At 37.5% G+C, this 21,607-nt stretch overlaps 1 protein-coding gene across 1 annotated transcript in view; it reads right to left on the bottom strand.

The window, feature by feature from the left end:
• FIGN (fidgetin) overlaps nucleotides 1-2,881 on the bottom strand; it is a 128,981-nt gene extending 126,100 nt beyond the window's left edge. Inside the window, exons 1-2 of the mRNA XM_011947084.1 lie at nucleotides 2,707-2,881; nucleotides 1,772-1,941 (exon numbers count right to left, since the gene is read on the bottom strand). Coding sequence (XP_011802474.1) covers nucleotides 1,772-1,796 — 25 coding nt within the window. The 5' untranslated portion in view covers nucleotides 1,797-1,941; nucleotides 2,707-2,881. The remainder of the gene's footprint in view (nucleotides 1-1,771; nucleotides 1,942-2,706) is intronic.
• Nucleotides 2,882-21,607: the final 18,726 nt, after the last annotated feature.

The raw sequence follows: 21,607 nt of genomic DNA, 5'->3' as shown, positions 1-21,607 counted from the left end.
AAGGCTCCTAAGTTAACATCATTTGAGCATCGGACATTTAAACAGGGAAATGAATTATGTGACTATTATTTAATAGTAAGCAGAGACTTAAGAGGGGGGCAATTTACACACTCGAATCTGCTGTTAAATGTCATGAATTATATAATTGCCTATGCCAATATGTTTTTCATGAATTATTGCAATGATTATTATTAGTACTACCTAGAAATCACATTTAAGTATCAATACGGTGAACAGTCAAACCATCCAATTTCTGCTCTCAGCACATTGTCCAAGCTCCGATTTAAAATTTATAAATGTAATATCCTCCTCATCACAGGCAGCAGCCCAATCTGCTCTGAATATATATTACAGCTTTAACATCACAGAGGGAAATCGCCCATCTGGCAATCCCATTCGCTCCAACAGCTCCGGGGGAAAAAAAGCTGTGCTCTCTCCTCCTTAAAACATTTCTCAGGGCAAATTATGTGCATCTAAAATAAACAGTCTTCTTATTGATCGCTTCAAAGTCAACAAGTTCCAAATGCAAAATTCAATCAAATCCTTCCTGTCGTGTAAGTGTGGTGTGTATTTAGCTCAGTAGTCGCCAGAGTCCAACCAGAAGTGTATGTCGCCCAACGGGTCTTGTAGTTCCTCTCTTCGTATTCACATTTTTGTTAGGAGAGAGCAGTGACCACGGCCACACTACAGACCCCTGGCAGCTTTGCCCCACTGTTACTTCTTTTTTCATATTCTCTCTTTCCTTCTTTCTCTCTTTTCAGGAGGAATTAATGGTCATGGGGTAAATATAGCAACAACCAAAAAAAAAAAAAAAAAAGTCTAAAGTGGACATATCCTTTGGTTATGCAAAATACTTTAACATCTTTTTGTTGTTGTTGGTCCCTCTCAGTCTTAATTGAATATCACGAAGTGTACACAGGGCACTGCCACAAGAGCTATTGAAAACCCCCTCTCACTCCATTTAACTGACTTTTTTTTTTCTATTTTTGTAAAGAAAGAGGAAAGAGCGATTTCAAACGAAGTCCATTTCAGTGCCTGATTATTTAATTCTGTCACAAGTTAAAAGTAAAAAGCGCTGACAGGCAGATGAGTGAATGGAAAGGGGAAAAAGAAAAAACCTATCCTTGCTCTTTAAAAGACATCAAGGACTTTGGACAATCAAAATATATTTTTTATTTTCATGTAAAAGATACCTCTTCACTCACCCGCCCCCCCCAAAAAAAAACACACTCAGAAGAACTGATTACTCCACAAAGTGCAATCATCAAGAGCAGATAGTCAAACTGCATTAATAGATTGAGAAAAATAAAATTTTTATCCAGTCCTGTTCCTGTGTGTGTACATAGACATAGACATACTTTCATTAGTTAGTAATCTTTCCCAACACTCCTACCCTCTCCCCTTTGCCCAGCCTCCCCACTCCAAAAGAAAAAAAAAAAAACTCACACTGAGTTTAACTAATTTACATACTATTTGACTTCAGCAGTTATATATATATATACAGTGTATTATTAGTAACGTGCAACTTCTGGATGACAGCTAAAACCGATCAAAGTGGATTCAAGTAATATATTAATCAAAACTGCAATATACAAACAAGTGATAGCAAAAGAAAAAAAGCATGGTGACATTAAACATATTTTTTTTAAAGAAAAAGGAATTCTATATCATGAGCAACTGCTTGCCAAGCAGTCTTCAATGGTTTTATCATGCTATTTCATTTGTCTTTCCTATTTAGATGCAAAGGAAGTAAATTCCAAAACTGACATACCATAAACACTGGTGCTACTGATCATTTCTTGCTGGCAGCACAAAAAGCTGAATTGGATTTCTCACAAGCAGGAATTCCAAAGGTTGCTTTTCATTAAAGCCACTTTTCCTCTCAGCTATCAAATGTCACTGCCTTGAAACGTGGGCCCTTTCGTCAGGTATTCATTTAACCTACATGCATATAATTAAGGGGGAAAGCAACATCAACAAAAAGGGGATCTCAGATCACAGGAGAAGAAAGAAAGGAAAAAAAGCACATGACCAGGAATGCAAGTCCATGTCAATTTCACTCACTCCCATTGAAACTAACAAGAGCTCCGGGGAGGACGGTAATAGGATCAGTGGATTGTATATACCATTAAATTATACATCTTTCTCTCCCGTTCCTTGCCAACAATACGCCCACCACGCTGTACCCCCTCCTAGATGATGTGCTTACATTTTTCTGCAACCGATCTTCTGACATTTTCTCGTTCCCCCAGCCGCGAGATTGTAATTTAACCTCAACTTTTTGTGTGTGTGCAAGATTCTTATTTACACTTCTTATTTACTTAGAAGTTAGTTCCCAAAGAAAGTCTAGCCCCACCCTATGGCTCCGCTTTCTTATTTTTTATTTTTGAAGTAAAAAGATAGTAATAAGTAAGCCCAATATAGTGAAAAGCGAGATTCTTGCAATCGCGAACTCTTAATCCCATACTATTGTTGCAATGATTAAGCAGCAAAAATATGCATTATAATGTTTCAGGGCTACTTTGAACAGAGAAATTAGACAGCAGGTTGGCGTACAGAATAGAAACGTGTGGAAATTGAATTTAATGTTTACGGCACAACTCGAAGATCTCTTTTAATTACAGGTCTTGGATGTATTTATAATCTTTAAAAATAAAACAAAAACAAATTTAAACAGATGGTAGAAAACTACGAAGCTCCTCTTACCTGAACGCGCGGAGAGAGAACCCGATAGGTTAGCGTAGCATCGATCCGATGTGTTTGCTGATGAATGGAAGCTAGGGTTAAGTGAAGGTGCCTATGATTTGAAATCATTCCAAGTTTTTGAAGGGAAGACGGACTGCAGCCTCTGCCATGTTGGAATTTCAAACCCAAAACAGCTGCTTGGAAGGAGCCAGCATGCCAGAGGCTGGGCGCAGGCGCAGAGCGCCGCCGAGCCAAATTCAAATCACTTTCACACTAAGAGCCAAAGATCAGTTTTCAAAGGAGAGAAGGAGAAAGAGACAGAGGCTGCCGTGAGGGAGAGAAGACGGGAGGCAGTGGCGAGAGGCGGGCAGTGGAGAGAGACGGGCAGCGGGAGGACCAGGAGGGAGAGGGAGAGGCGCACGGAGCCCGCGGAGCTGGAGGGGGAGAAAGGGAGGCGGGAGGCGAGCGGGCGAGCGAGCTAGAGACGCGCCAGAGATTCATGGGCAGGGAGGGCTCAATGGCCGCGCCGTGCCGGCCGGCCGGCCGCTCGGGTCATGTTACACGGCCGGGGCCGCGGCGGCCGCCCAGCCTCGCCGACGCGCTCACGCGGCACGGAGGGGGCCCCGAGGTCATGATTACGCGCGCGGGGACTCGCAGCTCTCCCTGCGCGCACTCTCGGGCGGCCCAGCCTGGGGAAAGGGGAGCAGCGCCGTAGGGGGAAGGGGCCTTTCTTTCCCACGCGTGACGAGCCGGCCCCTGAGCTCCCCGGCCTGCCTTAGAGGGCCTGGGACAGAGCCCCGCTGCTCCTCGGCCCGCGGGCCCTTCCCTGCCGGTTCCTGGCCCTCTCGACAGCTGCGGCCCGTCCGCCCTCCCCCACCCGCTCTGCGCACTGGACGGGATCTGGTCTCGAGAGCCCGGACCTCACCGGCACCCTCCCCGGGGCCCCCAGCACCAGCCAGAAAACGACTTGATCTGCTTAGAAGAAGCAACTTCAGGGGGAAAATTAGCGTTCACCCAGTTCCCCTCCCCCGCCTCCCTATGAATAAATAAAATCCTAAGTGTCTAGGTGTGCGGTCCCCTCTCGCGCGCCCTGGCTTCCCTCCCTACCTCCCCCAGGCGGCTTGGGCCGGAGAAAGCAGCGCCCGGGGGGCCCTGGTGTCCGCGGCTGGTGCGCAGGCATAGACGTTAGGCTTCTGCCTTCCCAACCCCCCTCTATGGAGTAATCTGGGGACCCAGGAGTGGGAAGAGAGTAGGGGCTTTGTGGTGCTGGGAGCCGAAGAAGAATGAAATGTGCAGTTGAGTGTGTTGCTCGCATCCCAGGGAGCAATGCAGTGCTGATTGTCTGTTGCTGAGATAGCCTTTTGTTCGGAACATAAGGTTTAAGAAACACACACACGTTTTCTGGGGTCTCTTGTTAGATGTAAATGTGCGGCATCCAGACGCTTACTATGCAGTGTAAGCTCAGTTGGTTTACTAATCACCCCGCCCCACCCGCAAACAATCAGGATCATTTGAATGGGAACCTCATTCAGACTTCTAGGCTGAGAGTATTGCCTTCAACCTATTTCATTCTAGACTAGCCAACCATCCAACTGAGATAATAAAGCAAACAATAACATTTGATCATGATGTCTACGAGATAATGTGCCCGGCAAAGTTCTTTAGGAATTGTAATGAGAAAGAGAGTGAATTGGGTCATAATTTCTCTTCGTTTTCATTAAATATGACTTTAATAGATAAATGGTGAGTTTATACTTTGGCCTGGTAGACATCCAGTCCTCTATATTTCGACGAAGCTAAGAATGAAAGAGGCAAATTAAATATTCCACCAGGAGCCAATCAAGCTGAAAATGTTACCTTTGAAGGTTGGAACCGAAAATGCACTTGCTGAGGACTGACCCTCCTCATAAGGGTATTCGCATTTCCCCCAGTTTCTCTGTTGTAGATTTGATAGCCTAAATTGCAGCTCTCCAGATGCTGAAATGCAGCTCTTTAAAAATGCCAAATATATACTTTGAAATTAATTCCACTCACCTTGTATGATGTTCTTACCTTTGAATGGATGCCTTTAGCTAACACACTGAGAAATAAAAATTATTTCAGTTAAATCTAGGCAGATGACAGAATTTAGAAGACAAAAAAAAGAGTGATTCGAGATCCTAAGAAATATTTCTAAGCAATGAGATTTCTATTTGGAATGGATTTGACCTTTCTGTGCATTTTTTTTAAAGGAGTCTTCAAAATAAAACAGAAGAACTTTATTCTATGTAACAGAGAACACTGAAACCTCTTTAGTTATATTTTACAAGATAGCTTTGAAAATGATATTCTGAAAAGTTGTTCATTGGATTTTACCACAAAGAAATAAGTGTAGGAAAATATCTGTGGGTCACTTCTGGATTGAGTACAGATGAATTAAAAAAAAAAAAAACTGTGAAGCGCTCATAATCGCAGTTATTACCCATTTGGGGAATGACGACCAAAAGTCCTCTGGACACACAGCAGATGCTCTGTGCAATTCGGGCAAAACTGCTCTGTTCTTGTTTGTTAAAAAAGTTCAGAGCTCACCAACCTTTAACATTTAATTCCTAGCACTGAATTTACAGTTCCTTGTATAAATTCAAGTAGTGAATAAAATATATAATAGAGTGTCCACTGAATAGAAAAACAATGTATTTTGATGACAGACTTAAAGCCGTTCATCTGTAATATCTAAAATAAAACAACTCCTGCTCTTTAAAAAGAGGAGGAAAAAGTGTAGTCAGCAAGAGTTTCTTAATAGATAATAACTATACCTTTCCAATTCCCTTATAGATTCATTTGAAATACACATTATAAAAAACATCATTCAACATGCAAATAAATATAATTAACTTTGGAATCAAATAATTGGAAAACTATTCAAAAGAGCACTGGATAACGGTACAGAGTTTCAAAATTGTTCAAAATTACATATACTCTGGGAATAAAAGGGACTTTCATAATAGAATATACATTTTGGGACTTCCATAATAATAAGGTACACAAGGGAGTTCGTCATTGCACTGTTTCTCCCTTTTTTTTAAGTATAGGTAAAAGTTGCTTTTCTCCAATTACTTTAAGCAAAGGAAAATAAAATTTGACTTTCTTTTTCACAGAGATTCATTGCTTTGTTTGCAATGTTCATAGTTTTCGTTGTTTTAATAAAACTATCTTTAATGATGTGGTATGATTAAAAAGCATTTTAACAGTCATATTCTGTATGCATTTGTCTTCAAAACTTTTATTCAAAAGAAATGTTTCTGGCTGTAGCTGACATCCATCTCTATAATATTTTTTGAAACTTATTCAGGTAACATGAGAATTAAATATTGAGTGTTTAAAGGAAGTTGGCTAGTCAAGGAAACAATTAGAGTGGGAAAAATTAGTCAAATTTATTCTTTTCTGAAATAATTGTAATAATTGAAATAATTGAAATAATTAGCAATATCGTTTCTATTTTACTTTTTAAATGCACAGACATTAAAATATAAGGCATTACATTTTGACTAATATATGAATTTCTAAGACACAGTATATTCGGACTTGTGCTTTTTAAGAAAATCAGAAGAAAAAATCAACATAACTATTTTTTCTTCAGAAGTGTTTGTGTGTGTATGCCTTCCTTTCAAAATAATTCAGAGGGGAATTCTACGTATTTCTTCTTTTTCTTCTGAAAGTAATGTAAGCGGCAATGACAAAAGTGAAGGTTAAGGGAATAAGCAAAGTGATATTGAATGTGATTTTGCAAATGACCATAGACTTGTCTGCACTGGACTAAGGAAAATATGAGCTAGGCTGGACACAGAAATGTGCTTTACCTAAGTGATGGGAGAGGAAAGGAAAGGAAAAAACATCAGCGGAGGCAGAAGGTAGACAGCGGGTAGGAAAGATGAGGGAGGTGTAGGTCCCAAGATGCTTTAAGGAAAGAAGTTTGGAGGGCTATGATGTATAGTTTTTCATAAAATGCTAAAGGCAATTCAATTTAATTTTTCAAATATTGTTTTTTAGTTTTGAACTTAAATGCTAAGCATTTTAATAAAACATTAAACTAATAACATATTCTTCCAGAGCCCTGGTTTCAAAACACATTGTAGGACTTAGTAGCTGTTTATGAAACTAGACTTTTTCTTTCATATTACTCACAAAAATCTGAGGTAGTTCTTGCAATAATGCAAATTAGTGACAATATAATCTTTTAATGCTTCCATAAAATTGCAGTTTAAGGGTCATCATTTTCACTTCAATAAAGACTACTAAGAAGTTCTTATGTACCACCCTTTCCCCTAAAAAAAATGAAACACACACACACACACAAAAGCTAGTGAAGATCTTGACCTCATTGAGCAAAATTACTCAATTTGCTCAGAATGACACTCAAACGCAGCTACTGTCAAATGATATTAGTGTGCTTCATCCATCTCCTCAGTGATTTAGCTCTACAGTAGAGACAAACTGGAAAATCCAGTGATAAGTTCACTTAAGATGTTTTGCTTTCTTCTATTAACCTAAGTATTATATTTTTAAGTTCACATATATTTATAGTGTGTGTGTATTTGCTGCAACATTTGCCTGATTTTGCATGGTTCTCAATTTCATTTAGAAAGTTTTCAATGCTTAATATAGTTAAAAGTATTACACTACAAATTGCAGAGGATTTAAAGAAAAGTGACATTAACATTTGATGGATGAAGTCAGATAAATATAGCCCAAAGTGAATGTTAGAAAGTGCAGTTATAAAGGAGTTTTGTCTAGAGGAAATTATGAGTTCTTTCGTGAAGGACAGGGCAGTTTTTCTATTCTTTTTTTTTTTAATTGAAATTTTTTATTTGTTGCAGAGAACAGATATCACTCTGTTGCCCCAGGTGGTTTCAAACTTCTAGACTGCAGTGATCTTCCTGATTTGGCCTCTGAAAGTGCTGGGATTGCAGGAGTGAGCCACCACGCTTGGCCTTGTCATAGCAATCTTTATGCGTCAATAAAACAGACCACTTATAGTTTGCATGAGCTGTGCTGTTTTTTCTCTCTATGCCTTGCTTGTCAGTGTGCCCCCTGCCTGAATTGACTTTTCCTCTCCTCTTCTGCGGGCTAACTCCCTTAGGACGCTCAGCACTTAGTTCCTCTAACCCACACCCCAACCTTCCTAGAGGCACTTAAGTATCTTTCCCTTGTTGAGAGTCTATTTCTCTTTCTCTCTTTATATCTTCACATCATTTTAAAGGTGTTCATGTGTTTCACTCCTGCACTAGATTTTGAGCTTCTTGAGGGCAGGGAATTGTTTTAACTTCCATCTTTGTTTTTCCCCCATGCCTAAATTAATTGGGATAATTCAAAATACATGCTTACTGGGGAAATTAATGAGTTGACAAGTGGAGGAAATAGACATGAGCAAAGACAAATTGAAAGGAAACTGTAGAAGTATTTGCCCAAAATAGCATATAATCTAGTTTGGTTGACCCTTTGCTTTACACAGGCACAGAATGGGAAATAAGGATGGGAATGAGAATTGGGGATGTATTGCAGAGGAACTTACACTGAGTCCCAGCCTGAGAGATTTTCATTTCAGTGGGCAGTTAACAGAAAGTGCTGGAAGGTTTGTAATGAAGATGTTTATGTGGTCTGAACCCTGCTTTAAGAAGATAGAGCTAAAAGAACTGAAAATAGGGAGACCAGGTGGGAAGTTATTGCAATGGTCTAGCATTTTCTGGTCCCCCAAACTGTGAATTCTTCTTGTAGGTTTGGTGATATGCTTCCTTGCCTTGTTTGTAGATGGTCTGTTTGTATTGATTGCTCAATTCTGCACGTTCATTTTGTAATATTACAAAATGTCAGTGTGTTTAAAGGCATTCATTTAATGTCAAAGATATAAAAAGGGACAATACATTGAAATTGAATTTTTTTCCCTCTACCTGAACATGGTCTTTCTACTCATTCTGCCTCTTCCCACTACCACCCCCACTTTACAATTAGTTCCACTCAGACCGTGCTTTCAAGCTTAGAAGATATTTCATTTTCAAGAGAAGTAATGTCTGAAGATAAGGAAAGTTCCTCCCTGGAGTATGTTTGAACAAGCAAAATAAGCAAAGTGAAGTTCGTTTTTATAAACCGAATAAAAATATAGATGCACATTTCCTTCATTTAAAGTATATTAAAGTTTCCTAAACAGGGCTTTTAATTCATTTAAAACGGCATTAGGTTAGGTGGGCTGTTGGTGCTTTGAATTAATGTGCAAGCTGTTAATCTCTGTAGACCTGGATTTAAAATTAGACAAAGCAATAATTAGTTTGGCACCATCATTTCACTACCCAGAGGGTAATAATGTAGGTCATAAAATACTACAGCCTGGCACAAGTTTTTTTCTTTCTTTCTTCTTCTTCTTTTTTTTTTTTTTCTTTTTTTACAAATAGGGATATAGTAATAGGTGGCGTGGTGTGAAGAAAAACCATATACGTGTGTGTGTGTGTGTGTGTGTGTGTGTGTATACTACATATATAAAGTGATTGTCACTGGGAAGTGCAATGGCTTAGCTTTTCATGTATATTCCACTATTCCTAAAGAGACCTACATTCAGAAATTCTTATCAGGTTTTCCCTGTTTAAGGTGAGTCTTTTCTTTTCTAAGAGATATAAAGAAATCTTCATGGTTTCTCCTCTCAGTAGCTGTTTTCTTTGCCTGTAATATTTTCTCATACAACATTTATACATTGAGTCACAGAATTAAGATTATAATTTGTACCATGCTCTTTTTTTTTTTTTTTTGCTATAGTTATTCTCCCTACCAGTTTGCCATTTTGTTAAATTATAAGCATGGTGTACTGTAAATATTTTTATCATGTAAAAGTATTGCATTCAAGTAAGTGCTTACCATACGTATTTTATTTTGTTTTCATGGCAAATGACTACTGGCAATATCAATAATTCAAGAACAGAAACAATGAAAATACAGAGGAATGCATTTGGATACTTCTTCCTGTCAATCATCCTTGCCAGATTCCTATTTGAACATTCTGAAAATGAGGAAGACATCAGGTCTAGCTTTAAGTATGAGTAATAGTTTTCTATTTCCTTACACTGCTCACCCCAACTGAGCTTTTAAAGCACAGGTATCTCGGGTGTCTCTATATAGCTTAATATTTCAAGTATGGTAATAATATTTTAATATTGAATTGAAAATGTATTTCATACAATATACATGTACAGACTTTCTATTTTACATAAAGCAATATGCAAGCACCTGTTTGTATCTATAGAGAGCGTTCAATGCATTAGATGAGTACATTCACAAATCATTTAAGTTGAGCTTTTCAAGTGATGTGAGCCACTGATACAAACTTGCTAATGATAATTATAGAACTGATGCTGATTTAGTCATTTCAAAAAAGCCACGGAGGCATAATTAGTGTCTGAATGGCCTCAATATTGCATTATTAGGAGGCTAGGGTGAAACTTGAAATGAGAACATCAAGGCTGATAACAGAAAAGAAAACATGAAATACATACATAATTCATTCTGAGATATTATAAAGGTTTATAACTAGAAACAATAATTTGCAGAAAGCATCTCATGTACTGGAGCCAACTGCAATCATTTGGTCAACCTGTTAAAGATCAAATAGTATATTCTTAGCTATTCTCAGTGGTGTCTTTGTAATAAAGTAGCAGCAAACAGACACTGTTTGCTTCTGGTCACTTTTAAAGAATGTTCAGTTTATCAGTAGGGACTTTAATCTCAACCTTAATAGAGTACAAAAGCAGCCTTGTCCCTGTGCTTCTCTCCTTAAGGCCACAAGCCATGCGGGGTTTTTTTTTTTTTTTTTTAATTTAAAAGAAGAAAAATAAAATTCTCCTTTTGAGAACACTAAATACTGTGTTTTTTCCAAGAAAGTAATATCCATTCACTTTTCCTTTTTTGATGCTTTTCTTCTCTCCTTCTTACTGATACATAGATGCTCCACCATAGTTCACAGCCATCACAGGAGTGAAGACATCCACAATATCTATGAAGGATCCCCTGCCTTGGACCCCTGCCAGTTCTACCATTATCAAGTAACCTGACGTTGGTTGACTTGAGCCTTATAACTGAAAAGTTCCCCTTTTTTGTACTCTTTCCTGTTAGTTGGCAACAGATAGGAATAATGACTCTCAGTCTAAATTAAACACACAAATAGATTGCAGTGTTAGGCATCCATCCCCATTAGCATAGGTTTACAGGTAATCAGAAAAAGGCATATTTAAGTACAGTCTGTCTGCTCTCTAACATGCCCTGCTGAACAGAAAACCAAATACCATATGTAGTCAGTTATAAGTAGGAACTAAAAGTGGGGAACTCATGGACTTAAATATGGCAGTAATAGACACAGAGGACAATGAAAGGAGGAGGACGGGAAAGGGGCAAGGTTGAAAAACTAAACGTTAGGGACTATGCTCACTACCTTGGTGATGGGATCATTTGTATCCCAAACCTCAGCATCACGAAATATAACCATGTAACAAACCTGCACATGTACCTCCTGAATCTAAAATAAAAAGTTGATATTATGAAATAAATAAATAAAAATAATTGCCCTGCTTCCAGTGTGATTGTTGTCGTCATTGTATTACTGTTTCCAAAAGTGACAAGGTCTGGGCTGTATCACCTCTGATAAATCTGGCTGCAGTTTCTAAATATTATCATTTTTTTTCCCATGTGGTGTCATACGCACAGGTGTCATACTCACAACAATCAGATTTCCAACTATCTGGGTAAAGAGAGGTGAAGAGAGCCACAGGTATTGAGAAAGGCAGTTATACAGGTACAGAAAAATAAATCCCTAGATACACATAGAATTATCAAGTGGATCAACTGTGTTTTAGGAGTCCAGACTATATTCTGATCTCCCAAGTATCGCAGCCAATCAATTTTTAAAAATCAAGTTAATTTATTTACTACTGTTTCTCCACCTCCCCAAAATAACTGGTAAACACCGAAGGTTAATTATATCCTTTGTAAACCAAGAGGCAGTGACTTGCAGTCCCATAGTGAGACTGGTGGAAACACCAGAAGGTTGGATTTGTTTTGTTTCATTTTGTACTTCCTGGTCAGAAGATATGACAAGAAGTCACAAAATTCTTTTTCATTTCCATCCTCATAAATGCAGTAGCCAAATTCATGACTTTCATTAAAGATGTTTTTGGTTGCAAGTAAGAGAACGAGAAACTAACAGTAGCTCAAGAACTAAGAGATTTATTATCTCTCAATAAAAATATGTGGGTAGGGAAGTTTTTGGGTTTCTTTTCTATTATCTTGAATATTTTGGTGATTTTTACTCCACATTATGGGTGCAACAGCTTCAAACATCACATGAGACAAGACTCTATCCAATGGAAGAAGAGGAGTGTTGTCTTGCTCCACGTCTCTTTTTTTTGTAAGGGAAACCATTATCCAGAAGCCCTCAGGGGATTTCTTCTCACTCTTGTTGGGTCACATTTTTCAACTGTGATGGTAAGGGGAGTGAGACCACCAAGACTGGCTTGATCAATACTGGGAAAGGGATCACCTATTAATAAGCACACAAATATATTTGAAGAAAGAAGGGACAGAGGTGGTGGTAGTGGTAGTGGTGGAGTTTGTAGAATGGCTGTGTAGAATCATTATTATGCATAATACCAGGAATTCCATTTTTACCATGGTTGTTGTGAATGGTAACCCCTGGAATTGTTGCACCACACAATTGAAATGATTGTACCATTCAACCTGTATCTGAATAACAAATAGAGCCTATCAGAATACTTGTAATACTTTTTAGCCCACTGTCTAACTCTGAGTTTTTTTAATAATCTAATTTATATCTTAATTTTGAGAACCTACTTTGCATGTTTCAGAAGAAATCAGGGCCTTGGGATGTGGAAACTATTACTCTCAAAATTGATTAAAATGTTTAAATGCTTCCAATTTAAGCAAATCATAGTGACTCTGGCCACATATAATAGTAAAATAAGTATTTCAACATAAACTTTCAAAAAATTAAAATAACAAAGCATTTGAACTGGCATATATGTAGACACAATAAATATTGTTGAATGACTAAATGAATGGAGTTAAGTCTACCTGAAAAAGAAACAGCTAAATAGGAAAAAGCAAGGTAATTCCTGATACTCCAACTAGCCATTTTTAGCTCCTTGGAGATAAGAAATAATATTTTAAAATGCAGCAGAAAGGATATGGCATAGGCAACGTTGCACCAGAAAAGAAGTGAAATGTTGGGCCATGTTACCAAGTTCAGTTATTGAATCTGGAGATTTTAAGGAAAGACTTAACTGTACCTGTGATGATACTGACCTTAAACTTATAAAATGTCACATCACTGTATTGACAAGACAGTGATGAAAATTATGGCAGCTTTCACTTCAAATCATTTTTACAGGGCCATTGCCAATGTTTACCTTCTAGAAGGAAAGGATGAAGAGGAGGAGGTACAGGAGGAGAGTCATATAAATCATGAATAATTTCAAATGTATGTATAGAAACATGGCTTCAACTTTAAGAGACATCTACCTATAAATATTGTTTTAAAAATAGAAATCATTCTTTTGATTCCTATAATTATACTTCTTAAAGCTACACAGTTGCACAGCGTGCTCATGTCAGACCTTGTTTAATGACAGCTATTTGTATTTCTGCTGCCAGACCAATAATAAGTTTCTTTCCTTATTCTCCCTTCCATCTATCACAGAAGCATCGTTGATGTTTGCCATAGTTAAACATGCATTATATCTACTCTTGTCATTATAAATTCTACAAGATTGTTGTTGACTATGTGTCACAATGAAGAGAGTATCTGAGGACAACAAAATATAGACACAAACTTTAGCTCTCTCCAGCAGCTGTTAATAGTCAAAACAGAAACCTAGATAGTTCAAGGTAATCTCAGTTTTGTTTTTTTTTTTTTTTTCAGTTGTTCTCGGTCTCCTTTTGAGACACATTCAGTTAATTTCCGAATCTCCTCTTGCCTTTCTCTTCTTTTGATGGGTACTCTAGATCCTGTTTTTGACAAGAAGGCTTGTGGTTCACAGCCATATTCTGTCTTCACTGACATGTAACTCACTTGGCTCAGGCACGGCACTTGAACTTCTGTCTCAGATACATGTGCAGCAGGTATCCGTGGTCCTACCATGCAAGTCTTCAGTTTGTATAATCCAAAATGCATCCAGTCAGGGTGTCCCGTGGGTACAAATGCACATTTAACCTACTCCAATGAAATTCTTTCAGGCTTTCTGCCTCCTTCTTAGGAGCTTCATAATCTTTTGGATATTTTTCCACACCATGCTTGGTGTCTGAACTCAGAGAATCTGTCATCAGATCTAATCCTGAAGGCATCTTACTAACTCATTGTTTCTATTCCAAAGTGGCATTATAATTAACACAGTCTTCTTCAAAAAGAAAAGATAGGGAAAAGGGAACCCCATACTTATGGCTAAGCCCTATTCTTCCCCTCTCCTTCGTGTCCAAGTCTCTCCTTCCACCACTCTCTCCTATTTCTTTTCCTAACTCCAATCTGAATGAGATTTTTTTCATTTTCTTTAAAAAAACTATAAACTTAAGGGGTACAGGTGCAGTTTTGTTACATGGATATATTACATAGTTGCAAAATCTGGGCTTTTGGTGTAACAGTCACTCAAATTGTACCCATTAAGTCATTTTTTCAGCCCTCACTGCCTCCCAACCCTCCCAGCCTTCTGAGACTCCAATATCTATTATTCCACAGTCTACACCCGTCTGTACACATTGTTTAACTCCTACCGATATGTGAGAACATGTGGTATGTGACTGTTTCTGAGTTGTTTCACTTTTCTTTGTATTTCAAAAATCATCTTTTACTTTACCCTGTATTCTTTCCGACAGTGTTATTTATGGTGTAAACTGTGCTCTACATCCTTAGGGCTTTTAATTTTTCATTTTCAAACATTTTTCTCTCTATATCCTTTGTACTTCTTTTCTTGTTTTTCAAAGTTATTTGTCTTTATGAATGGAACTCAAAGTTGAGATTCTGACTCTTTTTCCTCAGCCATTGAAATCCTCCCCTGGAAGATGATTCCATATGGACTGATAGAGTCACGGTAATAGATGCACAGAAAATGTGGGGGATGTCCAGGGAAAGAAATATCAGTTAATATCTCAAAATATGATTCCATTAACCTACCATCATAGCCCATGGGATTGAAAAAAATCTTTAGAGAGAAACATATCAAATCCTCTCAGAAAAAGGACCAAGTACTAATTGCTCCCACACATTTTGCCAGCATAATATTTAGAACCAACTGTTGAAAGATAGTTCAGTTGAAGAACAGTATTGGACATAACAACAAACATCTCCATTATGATTTTTCCATTTTCTGCTGATTATTTGCGTGTTTGTATTTGCAAGATCCTAAAAGTAATCTTTATGGATGAGCAAACCAAAATTTGTTGTGAGTCATCCATTGAGTTGGCTTTTCACCTCATTTATTTCACACAATTTTGAGGAAAAACTTATCATCTCAATTTTCAGGTAAGGAAACTGAGTCTCAAAAAGGATAGACAGCTTGCAGTAAGGACAGAAATCTAGTAAGTTGTAGAGGTAGGAATTCTAACAAGTTCTATCTTGCTGCAAAGTCCTTGCACTTCTTATTATAGAGTGTACCTGCTCCTCTCACAACTAGTGGTCCTTTTGCTTTGCTGAGCTTCACTCTAGTATGTTCATACCCAGAATTAGTGTGATGATGGCTAGGAAATTGCTCAATACTTTTCAAACCTGTCCAGGCAAAATTTCCCATCCTAATCAGATTTGATGTTACTCACTCGTCCTGTAAAGCCAAGCTGAAGCATGGTGCAATAGAGTTCCTGTTTATTGTTCAGTTTAACCGGTAGATCTTGACTACCTTTCTAAAACAATGTCAACCTCTTATTAAGTTGATAAGGGTGAGGGAACACAAAGACCAGAGGTCTATTATTTAATCTTTTATTCTTGGTTTGGGATATAATTCAAAATATGTAATTTTTTTGTTTGTTAATTTTTGTTTGTTTGCTTTTTGAGAAAGGGCCTCACTCTTTCACCCAGGCTGGTGTGCAGTGGCACGAACTCGGCTCATGGCAGGCTTGACCCAGGCTCATGTGATCCTCTCACATCTCACCTCAGTCTGGGACTATAAACATGTACCCCTATGCCTGGCTAATTTTTGTATTTTATTTTGGTAGAGACTGGGTTTTGCCATGTTGTCCTGGCTGGTCTCAAACTCCTGGGCTCAAGTAATCCACCAACCTCTGCCACCCAAATTTTGAATATTAGGTTTTCACTTTTGTTTCTTTGGTTAAACTAAAAATGATAACCTTGAGGGGGACTTAGACTCCTTTCATAGATGGTTTTTCTGTTCCTTCTACTTTCTTTTCCCTTTTCTCCCTGAAACTGACATTCTCTTAAACCATAGTCACCCTGCTCAAAAAATAACAATATGCAATGTGGAATTAATTCAGGGTGAGGTTAAAATTGAAGTAGAATTACATATGTATATATAATGTATTATAATATACAAATACACATTCAAAGAGTGTTTCTAAGATCTTTGGTAACTTTAATATGCTTTATAAAAATGGAAATTACTCTTTCTCCATCAAAGTGAAGTGGAACTATAGAACTTAATCCTTGCAGATAAATAATAACATTGGAAGGGATGTTTAATATTTCTTAAGGCAACATCTCCCAAAGTGTAGTCTCAACCCTATATTTTAGATTCATCTGGAGAGGTTACGGGATCCTATTCCAGATCAAATGAATCAGAATCTTTGAGGAGAATACTGGAATCTACTTTTAACATGACCTGTGATGATTCTTTATCAGACTTAAGTTTGACTGCTTCTCCCCTGTGGCATACCTGGGTCTAGACCACCTCACCCTCAAGTGAGAATCACACTTATCAAATTCCAAGTAGCTTGGGATATCTTCCTTCCTTCCTTCCTTCCTTCCTTCCTTCCTTCCTTCCTTCCTTCCTTCTTTCTTTCCTTCCTATGGATATATTGATGGATACCTACATAGATGTGAGAGAGAGAGAGAGACAGAGAAAGAAAGAAGAAAGAAAGAAAAAAGAAAGAGAGAAAAAGAAAGAAAGAAAAGGAAGAAAGAAAGAAAGAAAAGAAAGAGAGAAAGAAGGAAAGAAAGAAAGAAAGAAAGAAAGAAAGAAAGAAAGAAAGAAAGAAAGAAAGAAAGAAAGAAAGAAGAAAGAAAGAAAAGAAAGAAAGGCAGGGAGGGAGGGAGGGAGAGAGAAGGGGAAGGGGAAAGGGAAAGGGAAAAGGAGAGAAGGGAAAGGAAGGGAAGGGAAGGAAAGGAAAGGAAAGAAAAAGGGAAGGAAAGGAAAGGAAAGGAAAGGAAAGGAAAGGAAAGGAAAAGGAAAGGAAAAGGAAAGAAAGGAAAGGAAAGGAAAGGAAAGGAAAGGAAAGAGGTGAGAGAATCCATTATCTGAAAGCAAATAAAACAATCATCATCTCTCCTTTCTGAAACTTGATGTTCTTTTGCCCCAAGTTGAATACAGATGTATCCTCATAGTCTTACACCCAGCAGCACTTTTAGTCATAGCTAAGCCTGTCTTTCTTTATGGGGACCTTCCTTGTCTTGATGACTCTTCTTTTAATCTCTTACTTTCCTCTCATGATCTTTTTGTCCCTCTTTTAATAAATAGCTACAGGGTGCACAGAACTATAACATGCATCTGACCATCATGAAGAGACCTACTGATTTCAACATTTTATCTTTTATCAGGACATTTCATAATTGGTTTTGAAACTCTGTTTTCTCATTATTATCTGCTTTGATATCTACACCCTTTAATCTGCCGTCATCCATAGCTAGTCATGGATTCCACGGCTGCTGGAGATGGAGATCACCTACGTGATGATCTTTGGACCTCTCAGAGTGTAACCCCTTTTTACTCTAACACCCACAGATGCATATATAATTCTGGAAAAAAAAAAAATCAGTAGTCCTCCAAGTGTCAAGGAAACAGTTTAGAAATTACCCTGCGAAATCTTCACAAATCACCAAATACAAGGTGTTGTCTTTTTTATGACTTATGCTCCCCTACATTGCCATAAAACACTATATATTAGTATATTTTCTAGTTTCTATCTTACCTCACCCTTCGAACAGCTTAAAGACTGAAATGATTTCTTTAAATTACATTATTGGAGTCCAAAACAATTCCTGACCCACGGTAGATACTCATTAAATCTCTTGAATAAAAGATTAAAATAAAGTAATTAAAGATTAAAAGTAAAGCAAATTTATATTGCTATAATTACAACTATTATTCCTTGAGGATGAGGATTTACTTATGAATATTATAGGTGTTCAATAAATTTTTGCTGAATGAATTGTAAACCAATAAATAAATATTTTTTTCAGCAATGTAACTGAATTCAGTTTACCATGAGGACCATCATATTCTATTAGACATATCAACTTTATTAAAAATATATATTTATACACATTCACACCTTCATATATTCTCATGATGCTTTATTATGAAACATCTTACACTTAATTTCCTTCTTTTTATGCTTAGAAGAAAGAACAAATCCTATATATAAGTGGCCGCCTACTAAATACTATTCACTAGGATTCCCCTACAATGTGGATTTTGATTTCTAATGTGTCTGTACACAGAGCTATGTTTATGTCGGTTTTTGGTTTTGTTTCTTTTTAGAGACAGAGTCTTGCTATATTGCCCAAGATGTAGTGCAGTGGCGATTCACAGGCATGAGCATCACACTCTATAGGCTTGTAATCCTGGGTTCAAGCGATCTTTCTTCCTCTGTCTCTCAATTAACTGGGACTAAAGTTGCATACCACCGCACCTGGTTGTGTAGTTTTTAATAACATATTTGTATATACATATGTGTATATACCTATCCATGAAAAATAAATACATATGCAGCCATATTGTTTTCCAGAATATATGTGTTTTTATAAATAGATGAAGGATAGGAAAAGCTGTGTCTTTCTCAGGATCAAATATTGAGCAAATAGACGTATTTATTCATTAATATCCAAATGAAGTTTTTCTAGAATTAGTATGGAACTAGCCATAAGAATTAATGTTGTAGGATCATTATTAACATAGGTCAATTTTTTTCACTTTTTTATTTTCCTTGCCTTCTAGTTTTTCATTCTGTTTTTCTTTCTTTCTTTCTTTCTTTTTTTGAAACAGAGTAACGGAGTCTTGCTCTGTTGCCCAGCTGGAGTTCTGTGGCACGATCTCGGCTCACTGCAAGCTCTGCCTCCCGGGTTCACATCATTCTCCTGCCTCAGCCTCCTGAATAGCTGGGACTACAGGCTCCCACCACCACACCCGGCTAATCTTTTTGTATTTTTGGTAGAGACAAGGTTTCACTGTGTTAGCCAGGATGGTCTCGATCTGCTGACCTCGTCATCCGCCCGCCTCGGCCTCCCAAAGTGCTGGGATTACAGGCATGAGCCACCGTGCCAACAAGAGTTAGCCTCTCTTGTTACTACTCTTATTCTTTAAACAACTCAAATATAGGCATAAAAAGCCTATTGTGAAGGAACAATGACTGAATCATGTGTCTCCAGTGAGGCAACACATAAACAGCTCTAGTCAAAAGATGCTTGCTAGGATTCAGAGGAGAACATGTGTTTACCATATCTTCCTTATTATATTCTTAGCCAGATGAGTCAATAGAGGTACTATATCTATCTCTACAGAAAATGTAATCCTGTCTCAACACTTGAATCTTCTTTTGTGTCTGAGCCACATGCTACTGGAGATTTGATTGATCACAAGTAAATAAAGGTATGAAGCTTCCTAACATTAGAAAATGCATTTGGGAATTTCCACCTAACATTCACTTTCTCCACGGCAGATGCCTGTCTTTGAGCTTAGGTTAAAATGCCAGGATTTTATTCAAGAGGATCGTACCTCAATTCCTCTTCATAACCTACAAACAGAAATGAGTCAAGGATTTGAGCTAGTAACAGCAGTTTTTTCTTTGTATTTGCTACCCTATGTCAACATGTCAACTAACGTGATCTCCCCTAATGGAATAGATGCAACGTATGATTTGGTATGTTTTGTCTTAGACGGATCCGCTCATCATAGAAAAAGAAAGCTGCTTGCTTATTTTTCAGGTTATCACTCTAAGCCTTGGAATGCTTGGCATCTGTATGCTCCTTAAATTGTCTTATTACCTTGTGAATGGGCACCACGCCATGCTAGCAGATGGTCATATGGAATGCCAGAAACCTGGGCTGTGTATCATTTTTGAGTATTAGTGTCTAGAAATCAATGACATTTTAAATGCGGCTATTGGGCTTGAATCATTCCTGGAGAGAACATTAGTACACTCAAGGGCTTGTCAAATAATAGACAGTACTCCAATATACTGAAGGTGAAGATGCTTTGAAAAGGATGAATATAGATCCTGTATCTCTTACTCTCTTGATCTTTCTAATACAGTCAGGATGTAGTATTTTATTACTGGGATTTTTTTTTTCTAAGGAACACATAGGGTTCTGTCTCAGGTGGCAAGACACAAGAGAAAGGATATGGGTTTTGGTGACCACACATAAATTACTTAACCTCTCTGAACTTGTTTCATCATGTATATGATGTGAATTGAAGTAATAAATTATATAATGTTAAGTATTTGTTTATGTATCTCACAGAGTAATTGTGCAAATGAAATGTGACACTGGCTAAGGAAGTGTTCTGTGAATTGTGCTGTACCATCTAAATAAAAGTTGTGAGCCTTTCTTTTTTCTTTGATCTTTCAGGACTCAAGTTAACTTTTATATTGCTAATTGCAGTTCTGAGAAGAGACCGTCAAGGTTAAGTTTGGGCATCAGAAGTTCTTGCCACTAAGCTGCTCACAAGAGGTTAATAATGAGTTCTACCACAACAATTATTTTTTTTCTATAATGGAAAAGGAAAAAATCTTCATGCTATCTCCACTGGGCAGAAAGCAGGAGGGCAATTTTTACACCACATCTACGCTACCCAAGAGAAGAGGGGAGTGAAGAAATTTTTTGGTGAATTTAGGCGTTATAGACAGCTGATCTATACTACTTCTGTTCCAATGTGAAATTCTGTGTAGAAATTATTCAGTACGACTCCCTATCCAGATCAGTGTCAGTTGAACGTATATATGCTCATCCCTTTGCCTCATATTGGTTTTGGCCTTTTAGGCCCAGGAGATTTCTGACATTGTTCCATTTTACTTTTTCAAATAAAGTTAAAAACCAAATACATGAAAAATAAAAAGAGGTCTGAAAGTATCTTTACTTTTTTGTTTAATGTAATGTGTTCTGTGGATTAACATAGATAGGAATGGTATCACTGCACAACTTGGATCATAGATGCTAATAAAAAGCATGAAACAATTGCCTCTACCAGGCTCTACAATCTAAAGTTGAGAGAATTTGACCCTGGATTCTCAGCTTTATTTCAGAAAATGCTTTGGTGATTACTCTAGACTAGATTTGTCCCCTTCCTTTTCTGCCAACAAGCCTGTTTTATGTACATTGACTGAGTGGGAAGAGATGAAAATTACAATGAACGGCCTCCTCCACAAAGCTCTGTGAATATGTCATAATATAAAAAGCTGATTTCTTCTTATTAGTGTAGCTTATCTCAATGTAGTCCAAAACGTGACAAATGACACTGAAAAATTGGCACATACTTTAGTATTTTTTTAAAAATAAACCTCCTAACATATCAGAATCTTACATTGCTCATTGTTTTTCTTGCCAAGATTTTTCTCATTTTTATTTTATATAGTATTTTAAAACTATGTTGATTTGCTTCAGCTTTAGAAATGCTCATATCCTGAAGCAGGTAGGAGTTGGGAAGAAAAATCCATATTTAAACCCACCTTTTTTTTA

The sequence above is a fragment of the Colobus angolensis genome, unplaced genomic scaffold (assembly GCF_000951035.1).
Source record: "Colobus angolensis palliatus isolate OR3802 unplaced genomic scaffold, Cang.pa_1.0 Scaffold259, whole genome shotgun sequence".
NCBI classification, from domain to species: domain Eukaryota; kingdom Metazoa; phylum Chordata; class Mammalia; order Primates; family Cercopithecidae; genus Colobus; species Colobus angolensis.
This window is presented reverse-complemented; position numbering and strand designations above follow the sequence as displayed.